Below are 12,442 nucleotides of genomic sequence, written 5' to 3' on the forward strand. Positions count from 1 at the left end.
TAATTGACCAATTGGAACTGAAAACCACTGGTACAAGCAATATGAATGATTAAAAAGTTCTCACAATAGTCATATTGGGTAGGTTCAATTATTATTATAATTTCATGGATAAGGAAACTGCCCACGTGTGTTTGCATTATTATAAGCTGATTTTTTTCACAATTAAGTCATTGTTTGCATACCAACATAATGAATCAGAATTACCTTTAAATATAATAGGATAATAAATGCAATACCTATATCAGGAAGGGTTGATACGAAGATCTGTTAACTAGACATAAGAGGCTGGGTCCTGACCTGTCTGTGGAACCTCCTCTGGTGCTAAACTCCTCAACTGTAAATAAGAGATTTTACGATCAGGAGTACAAGACCAACAGGTATATGAAAAAGCACTCAATGTCAGTTAATATCAGGAAATGCAAGTCCAAACCTAAATCAACTATCATCTCACATTCATTAGTATGGCTATCATATATAAATTTAAATAAAGACAACAAATATTGGTGAGGACGTGGGAGTAAGGGAACCCTTGTACTTGGTTGGTGGGAATGAATATTTGTACAGCCGTTACAGAAACCTGAATGGAGTTTCCTCAAGAAATTAAAAACTGCAATGAAACTGAAATAGAACCACCATAGGATCCAGTAACCCCACTTCAGGGTGTATGCCAAAGAAATGAAATCAGAACCTTGAAGAGATATCTGCATTCCTGGGTCATTGCGATATTATTTGAAGTAGTGAAAATATGGATACATGTATGTTGACAGATTAATAGGTAAAGAAAATGTGGTGTGTATACAAATGGGATACTATTCAGCCATAAAATGAAGGAAATCCTGCCATTTGTAACAACATAGATGGACCTGGAGAATATTATACTTATTGAAATACATACAGCAGATATAGAAAGTCAAATAACATGTGATCTCACTTATGTGTAGAAGCTAAGAATATCAAACTCTTGGAACCAGGATTAGAAGAGTAGTTGTGAGGAGTAGGTGATGGAGAAAGTGGGGAGATGTTGGCCAAGGGGTACAAACTTTCAGTTATAAAATGAATAAGTTATGGGGATCTAATATACAGCCTGGTGTATAATAGCTAATATTTCTGTATTGTGTTTTTGAAATCTGCTAGGAGACATTTGTTTAACTGTTACTACACACACACACACACACACACACACACACACACACAAATAGAAACTATGTGAAGAGACAGATATGTTAATTAACTTGACTGTGGTACTCATTCACAATATGTATGTGTATTAAACCATCATTTTGTACATCTTTATAAAAACCTTCCTGTGACACAACCCAAATATATAAAATTTTGTTAATCACTTCAATAAACTGAAAAAAAAAAAAAAAAACAATGAAGCAGTATTGCCCTGCCAGTACAGAATAGAGTTCAAAAAGAGTGAAGTTGTCTCACACATCAGACATTTCACTGAGATGGTATTAAAACAAATGACCTTGTATAAAATTTAAAAATTCAAGAGGTTTTCTTAAATTTCACCATCATTTGATCATTGACAATGCTCTGTACACTAACACCATCTTTGTAGTCACCAGTGCTGTATGATTATGTGCATTTAATGAAACCATACTGATCGTAACTTAAAGTCCACCAAAGTCAAATATATGAATTACACACTAAATGACTTTTGATGACAACCCTGATATTTGAGTAATCGCTTATTTCGTGAAGGAGGGAAGACCAAAAAAAAAGAAGAATGATAAAATTCTGCATGTCATATAAACTATATTCTGATTATGAACATCATTTCAAATTTAGAATACAGGTGACACAGTCCTGCATTTCATAGAGATTTATAAATATTCTCAGTGAAGGAAATGTCTAGGAATGTATTTGATTAAATAAGATTTATATATCCATGGAATAATTTCTTTAAATTTGAATTATACTTTCTCTTAAAGGGGGGAGGAAATTTCTCATTCTGTATTATTTCTTTTTTTTGGGGGGGGGTACACCAGGTTCAATCATCTGTTTTTATACACATATCCCCATATTCCCTCCCTTCCTTGACTCCCCCCCCTCTCGGGTCCCCCCCACCCTCCCCGCCCCAGTCCTCTAAGGCATCTTCCATCCTCGAGTTGGACTCCCTTTGTTATACAATAACTTCCCACTGACTATTTTACAGTTGGTAGTATATATATGTCTGTGCTACTCTCTCACTTCATCTCAGTTTCCCCTTCACCCCCCACCCCCCCAGACCTCAAGTTCTCCAGTCCATTCTCTGTATCTACATCCTTGTTCTTGTCATTGAGTTCATCAGTACCATTTTTAGATTCCGTATATGTGAGTTAGCATACAATATTTGTCCTTCTCTTTCTGACTTACTTCACTCTGTATGAAAGATTGTAGTTCTATCCACCTCATTACATATAGCTCCATCTCATCCCTTTTGATAGCTGAGTAATATTCCATTGTGTATATATGCCACATCTTCTGTATCCATTCATTTGTTGATGGGCATTTAGGTTGCTTCCATGTCCTGGCTATTGTATATAGTGCTGCAATAAACATTATGGTACAAGTTTCTTTTGGGATTATGGTTTTCTTTAGGTATATGCCCAGTAGTGGGATTACTGGATCATATGGTAGTTCTATTTGTAGTTTTTGAAGGAACCTCCAAATTGTTTTCCATAGTGGCTGTACCAACTTACATTCCCACCAACAGTGCAGGAGAGTTCCCTTTTCTCCACACCCTCTCCTGTATTATTTCTTTTTTTAAAAGATTTATTTTATTATTCATTTATTTATTTAATTTTTGGCTGAGTTGGGTCTTTGTTGCTTCGCACAGGCTTCCTCTAGTTGTGGCGAGAGGGGGCTACTCTCCATAGCGGTGCACTGGTTTCTCATATCGGTGGCTTCTCTTGTTGTGGAGCAAAGGCTCTAGGCACAATGGCTTCAGAAATTGCAACGAGTAGTCTCAGTACTTGTGGCTCTCGGACTCTAGAGCTAAGTAGCTGTGGGGAACAGGCTTAGTTGCTCTGGGGCATGTGGCATCTTCCTGGCCCAGGGATCAAACCCATGTCCCATGCATTGGCCAGCGGATTCTAAACCGCTGTGCCACCAGGGAAGCCCTCATTCTGTATTATTTCTAAAGAAGTGGGCTGTATTTAACTGAGATCATGGATGTATTACCTCTAATGACCTTATTCTCTTTCACATTTCAGTGAAGTTTTATAAAGTAAAAGTGAATAGACAAAGGTGAATAACACAGAAACCAATGGGGAAACAGTGTTAGGAAGACAGAATTTGTCACACTGAGAAATACTGCTAAAGAAACTGGGGTGTACAATCTCAGAAATGAATGGCTTGAATCCAAAATATGGACACAACGCTGCATGTTCATTTACTTGTTTCCCTACTTTCTAGCCTTCCTTTCCTTTTCCACAGGTGTCCAAACTATGCGAATGGAAACCTAACAAGGGTCTCAGAATTCTTTCTCATGGGCCTCCCAGATGATCCAGAACTGCAGCCTGTGCTCTTTACCCTGTTCCTGTCCATGTACCTGGTCACCATGTTGGGGAACCTGCTCATCATCCTGGCTGTCACCTCTGACCCCCACCTCCACACCCCCATGTACTTCTTCCTCTCCAACCTGTCCTTGGCTGACATTGGGTTCATCTCCACCACTGTCCCCAAGATGATTGTGAACATCCAAACTCACAGCAGAGTCATCTCCTATGCTGGTTGCCTGACTCAGATGTCTGTTTTTATCCTTTTAGGATGTATGGATTGTACCCTTCTGACTGTGATGGCCTATGATAGGTTTGTGGCCATCTGTCACCCACTGCATTACCAGGTCATCATGAACCCACACCTCTGTTGCTCTTTAGTTTTGGTGTCTTTTTTGGTTAGCCTTTTGGACTCCCAGCTGCACAATTTGCTTGCGTTAAAACTTACCTGCCTCAAGGATGTGGAAATTTTTAGTTTCTTCTGTGACCCGCCTCAATTCCTCAATCTTGCCTGTTCTGACACTCTCACCAATAACATAGTCATGTATTTTGACAATGCCATTTTTGGTTTTCTCCCTTTCTCAGGAATCTGTTTCTCTTACTATAAAATACTTTATTCCATTCTGAGAGTCCCCTCATCAGGTGGGATGTATAAAGCCTTCACCACCTGTGGTTCTCACCTGTCAATTGTTTGCTTATTTTATGGAACAGGCCTTGGTGTGTACCTCAGCTCTGTGTTGTCACAATCTCCCAGGAAGCATACACTTGCCTCAGTGGTGTACACTGTTGTCACCCCCATGCTGAACCCCTGCATCTACAGTCTGAGGAACAGGGACATCAAGAGGGCCATGTGGAGGCTCCTTAGCAAAATATTCTAACCTTAGTACCCATGTCATCCATTTAGAGAGTGAATTGTTGCGGGGAGCTGCCCTGAACAGGGGTCCTGGTTTCCGTAGTTGCCCCCAATAAGGGGCCTTGGTCTCCAGGACATAGTCCTGGGAGCTACCTTACTTTAAGGGCTTGCCTAGGCTTCCCTGGGCAAGCATAGCTCTCTGTCCCGCCACCCCTGACCTACTGGCTACGTGCCTTAAAGAACGCATCTGCTTCTGTGAAACGTGCTGTGTACACAGTCTCCTTGATGTTTGTTCCTTAGGAATGTACTGTTTAAGCACATAGTTAGTGATGCATGCAATCATAAAGATTTACGATTTTCCCAAAGCAAACACAAGATAACAGGATGTTTTAGATTGTTGAGTTGAGCTTTATCTTAAAGAGTGACAGACATATGTCTTGCAAGAATCCTTTTGTTCTTTCTCCTCCTTGACAAAAATCATATATAAGCTTGTACTAAATAAAGTTCAGTATCAGTTGCCTGTGAGCTTCTGATCCTCTCGACCCCATTCTGTGTCTGTCTCTTTAATTTTCTTAGCCGCGTCAAGCTCATCGCCGGACCTGATCCACATTGCCATCTGGCCCCTGCAAATTGTAAAGTGTACCAGAATTAACATCAAGACCTGAAAATTCTACCTCTCTCATCACATCATTTTTGTAGCTCTTATGACCTTCATGCCCCTCCTCGCTTGACACCTGGATACTGCCTCTCTTTTATGGTTTCATGTGAGTGGGGGAGAGTTCTGGGATTCTTTGTGTATCATGATCACTCCTTGACTGAATATTATTATATCGATGGAGATTCTATAGTTTATCTTTGGTCACCCAAACATCCTCAAAAAGTGAATGATTCCCCTGTGTTGTGTTGACAATGTACAAGTCTTCCGCAGCTCTTATGTATTTTCCATAGTAAATTCTATTCTCAAATCTGTGCTTCCAGTTGTGTGTGAGGATGCACATCACTGCTCCTCAGCCTTGGCTTTTATGGAAATCACCTGGGAAGTTTAAAAACACGGACCACTGGCTCTCACACCAAATATTATGATTTAACTGGACTTGCGTGTGGTCTGAGCATGAGGATTCTAAAAAGCATTCAGGGGGTTCTAGTGTGTGGCCAGGGTTTAACACTAGCAATGCAACTCAGAACTTTCACTCAAAAGTGACCTGTACGCCTCGGGTGCTAACTGCTCATGGACAAATGCCCATCATCTGAAAGAGATCAGAGGTCAAAGGAGGAAGATGTGAAGAGGTTGCTGCAGTAACAGGCAGTGTTTTCCCATTACTTCTGATAATTTTCTTCGCTTAGCTTCTCTACATCATGTGCGTGGGTTTTGCTTTGGGGTGGGGCGCCTGAGATCACTGCTCTGTGTTCCATCCTGCGGTCATCCTACTTACTTTCAAAAATGGTCCTATAAAAGGCTCTTTGCCCTAAAAGCTCAAGTGATCCCTTTATGCCCCTCACACCTTTGGTGGAGTAGCTTCTTCCTTCAGTTATAAATGCAATGTTACCAATTTGTTCTTTCTTGCCCTTCAGTCTTTCAATACTGCTTTAACCAACTCTCTATATTAAATATTCATCATTAAAATAAGCAATTGGTTTATTTTTTTGACTGAACCTTGACTGATATTGTAGCATAAGGTGTAAAATCATGTTGTGTGGTGACTGCAATTGCATGATTACAAAATGTGCACAGGTAAGAAGGGTGGTTGTCAATAATATGTCTTAGTCATGGGGATGCAACTGGAAAATAGGTGATGATATTATTTTTCCAATTGCACTGTGGCTCTAATGATGACTGTGGATCATTAAATTACCCAAGCCATCACAATAAATGTATCTTCTTTTACATTACTGTAGGATTGCAAAGCACTGTGTTGTCAGAAAAGGGAGCTCTTTCCTTTAACTAGTAACAGCCTGGTGAGCACCTCACCATGCTTCTTGTGTTCAGTCAGGATAACTCAGTCTTTGGGCTCCTTGTGTTTTCTACAAGATGATTTTCCAATACTCCTTGGAGATGTCACACATCATTTTTCTGGTAGTTACCTTGGGTTTCTGAAAGCTGTCCATAACTGGTTTAATTTGCTTTGCATTTTCCAATTAAAGATAAACAACTATCAACTGCATTGATGAGACTCTTAGATATTGAAGAAGGGAATGCATGTGACAGAAATTAATTCATATTATTTAGTGGGAAAATATATTGTTCATTACATTATTAATATTTCTAAAATATTATATATATCATCCATTTATGCCAGCTGAAATGATAGCCAAGGAACCTGGGAAGGCACCAAAGGAATGTTGCTTTTTGTGTGTGCGTGGTTTATTTTCTTGTATGTTCCGTGAAATCAACTAGCTCGTATATTCACATTGCTCCATCTTAAAATTCTCAGAGATAAATGAACATAGGAATTTTTAAATCTGAAAATATTAAAATAGAATATACACACCTGAGTATTAGTCAGATTTTCTACAACATCCATGAAATGCCTTTCCATAGTGTTCACTATTAGTAAAATGGGAGTAAATACACTTGCAAGACAACACTGGGTAAAACTGAAGCATTGAAAAACAATGGGAAAATATTTCAGCTTAAAAATTTTCCCAAATGACTAGCAAATGGGATCATTTACATTTAGATTTCACTTTGTCGTTCAAGACAGGTTTTTTCTGTCCAAAACATTTCATTGTCCTCTTTTCTGATTGTAATTCCTTTCGATCAATTCTTCTAGGACAGTGCTGAACTGGATAATAGATATTTTTCCTGAGGTAGATGCACATGATTCCCCCCAAAATAGAGCATTGTTTCCAGCGTTATTAAGACATAATTGACATACAATATTGTGTAACTTTAAGGTGTACAATATGATGTTTGATACATGTATATGTTGTAACATGTTTACCAAAATAAGGTTAGTTACCACACACTTCACCTCACATAACTAGCATTCTGTTGTTGTTAGGAACTGAACACTAAATTTAATTCCAAAGGAATTTTTAGGGACACAATACCATAATGTTACCTATTGTCACCATGATGGACATTACATCACTGGAATTTATTTCATCTTAAAACTCGAACCAACATCGCCCCATTCCCATCACCCTTCAGACCCAGGCAAACTCTATCTACTTTCTGTTTCTGTAAGTTCAGTATTTTTAGATCCCACATACAAAAGAGATCCCACAGTGCTTGCCTCTCTAAATTATGTCACTTAGTATAACACCTGCAAGTTTTGCCCATATTAGTAGCAAATGGCAGAATTTCCTTCTTTCTCATGGCTGAACATTATTCCATTGTAAGTACTAGTAGTAGATCACATTTCTTTATTCCTTCATTCATCAATGGACACTAGATTGTTGCCATTTTTTTCTGTTGTGGATGATGCTACAATGAACATGGCAATGTAGTTATCCCTTTGAAATAGTTATATCCTATCCTCTGGATAACGACCCAGAAGTGGCATTGCTGTATCATGTGGCAGTTCTATTTAAAATGTTTGAGGATGAAGGAAACAATAGCAAAGATCAGTAAAACTAAAAGCTGGTTCCTTGAGAAGATAAACAAAATTGATAAACCACTAGCCAGCCTAAGCATGCAAAAAGGGGAGAAGATGCAAATCAACTGAATTAGAAATGGAAAAGGAGGAGTAACAACAGACACCACAGAAATACAAAAGATCATGAGAGACTACTACAAGCAACTATATGCCAATCAATTGGATAACCTGGAAGAAATGGAAACATTCTTAGAAAAGTACAATCTTCCAAGACTGAACCAGGAAGAAACAGAAAATATGAGCAGACCAATCACAAGTACTGAAATTGAGACAGTGATTAAAAATCTCCCAACAAACAGAAGCCCAGGGCCAAATGGCTTCAAAGATGAAGTCTTTCAAGCATTTAGAGAAGAGTTAACACCTATCCTTCTCAAACTCTTCCAAAATATTGAAGAAGGAGGAACACTCCCAAACTCATTCTATGAGGCCACCATCACCCTGATACCAAAACCAGGCAAAGATGTCACACACACAAAAAAAATTACAGGCCAATATCATTGATGAATATTGATGCAAAAATCCTCAACAAAATATTATCAAAGAAAATCCAAAAGCACATTAAATAGATCATACACCATGATTAAGTGGGGTTTATCCCTGGGATGCAAGGATTTTTCAATATACACAAATCAATCAATGTAATGCATCATACTAACAAATTACAGGATAAAATCCATGTGATAATCTCAATAGATGCAGAAAAAGCTTTTGACAAAATCCAACATCCATTTATGATAAAACCTCTCCAGAAAATGGACATAGAAGGAAGTTACCTCAACCTAATAAAAGCCATACATGACAAACCAACAGCAAACTTCATTCTAAATGGTGAAAAACTGAATGCATTCCCTCTAAGAACAGGAACAAGACAAGGGTGTCCACTCTCACCGTTATTATTAAACATAGTTTTGGAAGTTTTAGCCATAGCAATCAGAGCAGAAAATGAAATACAAGGAATCCAAATTGGAAAAGAAGTAAAATTGTCACTCTTTGCAGATAACATGATATTACACATAGGAAGCCTTAAAGATTGTACCAGAAAACTGCTAGCACTTATTGATAAATTTAGTAATGTAGTGGGATAGAAAATTAATGTACAGAAATCTCTTGCATTCCTATACACTAACAACAAAAGAACAGAAAGAGAAGTTGAGGAAACACTCCAATTTACCATTGCAACAAAAATAAATTACCTAGGAATAAAGCTGCCTTAGGAGACAAAAGACCCGTATGCAGAAATCTATAAGACATTGATGAAGGAAATCAAAGATGATACAAACAGATAGAGAGACATAACATGTTCTTGGATTGGAAGAAGCAACATTGTGAAAATGATTATACTACCCAGAGTAATTTACAGATTCAACATGATCCCTATCAAATTACCAAAAGCATTTTTCACAGAACTAGAATAAGAAATCTTAGGATTTGTATGCAAATGCAAAAGACCCTGAATAGTCAAAGGAACATTAAGGAGGAAAGAAGGAGTTGGTGAAATCAGGCTTCCTGACTTCAAACTATACTACAAGGCCACAGTGATCAAGATGGTATTTTACTGGCACAAAAACAGAAATGTAGATCAATGGAACAGAATAGAGAGCACTAGATAAACCCATGCACATATGGGCACCTTATCTTTGACAAAGGAGGCAAGAATATACAATGGGAAAAAGACAGCCTCTTCAATAAGTGGTTCTGGGAAAATTGAACAGCTAAATGTAAAAGAATGAAATTAGAACACTTCCTAACACCATACACAAAAATAAACTCAAAATGGATTACAGACCTAAATATAAGGCCATACACTATAAAACTCTTAGAGGAAAACATAGACAGAACACTCTATGACATACGTCAAAGCAAGATCCTTTTTGACCCACCTCCTAGAATAATGGAAATAAAATGAAAACTAAACAAATGGGACCTAATGAAACTTAAAATCTTTGGTGCAGCAAAAGAAACCATAAACAAGACAAGAAGACAATCCTCAGAATGGGAGAAAATACTTGCCAATGAAGCAATGGACAAAAGATTAATCTCCAAAATATACAAGCAGCTCATGCAGCTTAATACCAAAAAACGAAATAACCCAATCTACAAATGGGCAGAAGACCTAAGTAGACAGTTCTCCAAAGAAGACATGCAGATGGCTAAGAAACACATGAAAAGATGCTCAACATCACTAATCATTAGAGAAATGCAAATCAAAGCCACCATGAGGTATCACCTCATACAAGTCAGAATGGCCATCATCAAAAAATCTAGAAGCAATAAATGCTGGAGAGGGTGTGGAGGAAAGGGTACCCTCCTGCCCTGTTGGTGGGAATGTAAGTTGGTACAGCCACTATGGGAAACAGTTGGAGGTTCCTTAATATAACAAAAATGGAACTACCATATGACTCAGCAATCCCACTGCTGGGCATATACCCAGAGAAAACCATAATCCAAAAAGAAACATGTACCACAATGTTCATTGCAGCACTGTTTACAATAGCCAGGACATGGAAGCAACCTAAAGGCCCATCAACTGATGAGTGGATAAAGAAGATGTGGCACATATAAACAATGGAATATTACTCAGCCATAAAAAGAAATGAAACTATGTTATTTGTAATGAGGTGGATAGACCTAGAGATTGTCATACAGAGTGAAATAAGCCAGAAAGAGAAAAACAAACACTATTTGGTAACTCATACATATGGAATCTAAAAAAATGGTACAGATGAAACCAGTGACAGGGCAAGAATAAAGATGCAGATGTAGAGAACGGACTTGAGGAGACAGGGTTGGGATGGGGCAAAGGGGAAGCTGGGATGAAGTGAGAGAGTATCATTGACATATATGCAGTACCAAATGTAAAATAGATAGCTGGTGGTAATTTGCTGCATAACATAGGGAAATCAACTCAAAGATGAGTGATGACCTAGAGGGGTGGGATAGGGAGAGTGGGAGGCAGACACGGGAGGGAAGGGGATAGGGGTTATATGTATAAATACAGCTGATTCACTTTGGTGTACCTGAAAAACTGGCACAAGAGTGTAAAGCAATTATATTGCAATAAAGAACTTAAAAAAAAAAGAAAGATTAAAATAAAAATAAATAAATAAATAAATAAAATGTTTGAGGAATATCCATAGGGGTGCCCATGGTGACAATACATTCCTATCAACATTGCCTCTGGATTTCCCTTTCTATATGTCCTTGCCAGCATTTGCTTTCTCTTGTCTTTTTGATAATAGCCAGTCTAACAGGTGTAAGGTGGGGGAATTGTCTTCAAGGTGTCAGATCCCACACTGAGGTGTCTAATATGTGGTTTCAACACCCACTGCTTAGGGAGATTACCCCAGCCTGTGATATATCCTCTCCTCTTGTGTGTCCCATGCTAGGAGCAGGGGTCCTGGCCAAATCACTTCCCCTCCCTTCCTACCCAACTCCTTGTGCATCTTTCTCTACAGTTGTTGCTATTGTTGTTTGCAGAAGACTGTTTCTGACGGTTTCCAGTTTGTTTTCAGTGAGAATATCTGTACATGCAGATGTATTTTTGATGTGTTCATGAGGGGAGCTGCCCTCAGCCTACTCCTGCTCCACCATCTCGATCTCTTCCTCATAACAAAGTTAATTTTTAAGTGAGCATCCCAGGATCCATATGTTGCCTGATGTTGCACACTGTGACCTCGAGTATAATACAAAATATCTTTCTGTTTAATTTCCTCAGCTGTAGAATAGAGTTAACAAAATTCTTAACTGAGAGGGTGGTGGAGAGGAGGTAAACAAAATACTTATTAGAACATGTTAGGACACAGTAATGGATCTGTAAATGTACACTATCATATTTGCCATGTTCATAGGCCAGTGTAGTGTTTCAACTAACGTGCTTTTCAGGCAGAATATTTACATTCGCATAAGCTTTTCTAAATTTTTAAGCTTGTTAAACAGTATTCTTTTTACTCTCATGCACTCTATTTCTTAATTTTTAATCACATAGAGCTTAACACACTCTAGGATTAGAGTGACAATATATGCACATGGTAAGAAATAAATAAATGTCGGTATCTGTCCTGTCATCTACTCTGAGGTTGACATAGTTCAAGTTAGTTAATTGAATACCATAGGTTTACCCTCAATGCCTGACTGACTATGACATTTGTCATTTACACAATGAGACCTTGACCGGGTCAAGGGCAGGGACTGGATATGAGTCATTTATATAGTAGAAGGTCACACAGTGCAGGTAGAGGTTTGCACAGCTCTACTTTGTGTAACACTGAATAAATTATTCACTATATATAAGGAAAAGTGAAGAAAATGTAACATTTATTCATCCAGTATTTTCCTCTTCCCTAGAAACCTTGCCTTCTGTAGACGTCTCTAAGAACTCCCGAGAGAGAAACAAATGTATTGTTTGCTTGTGTTTATCTGTAGAACTATCAATGGGATCTATCATCCTCTAATAGTAATCATAAATTGACTCATGGAATAAAGGGTGGGGTTTGAAAAGTTCT

At 38.2% G+C, this 12,442-nt stretch overlaps 1 protein-coding gene across 1 annotated transcript; it reads left to right on the forward strand.

Moving 5' to 3' along the window:
• The first annotated feature begins 3,430 nt into the window (after positions 1-3,430).
• LOC130837003 (olfactory receptor 18-like) lies at positions 3,431-4,366 on the forward strand. Its single transcript, XM_057709736.1, has one exon. It carries the CDS (start codon positions 3,479-3,481, stop codon positions 4,364-4,366), a length of 888 nt encoding a protein of 295 aa, XP_057565719.1. The 5' UTR covers positions 3,431-3,478.
• The last annotated feature ends 8,076 nt before the right edge of the window (positions 4,367-12,442 follow it).

The sequence above is a fragment of the Hippopotamus amphibius genome, chromosome 15 (genome assembly GCF_030028045.1).
Source record: "Hippopotamus amphibius kiboko isolate mHipAmp2 chromosome 15, mHipAmp2.hap2, whole genome shotgun sequence".
In the NCBI taxonomy this organism is placed as follows: domain Eukaryota; kingdom Metazoa; phylum Chordata; class Mammalia; order Artiodactyla; family Hippopotamidae; genus Hippopotamus; species Hippopotamus amphibius.

Bases quoted from the DNA above. Each gene is read 5' to 3' on its own strand.
- LOC130837003 (XM_057709736.1), top strand. From the start codon at position 3,479: ATGGGCCTCCCAGATGATCCAGAACTGCAGCCTGTGCTCTTTACCCTG.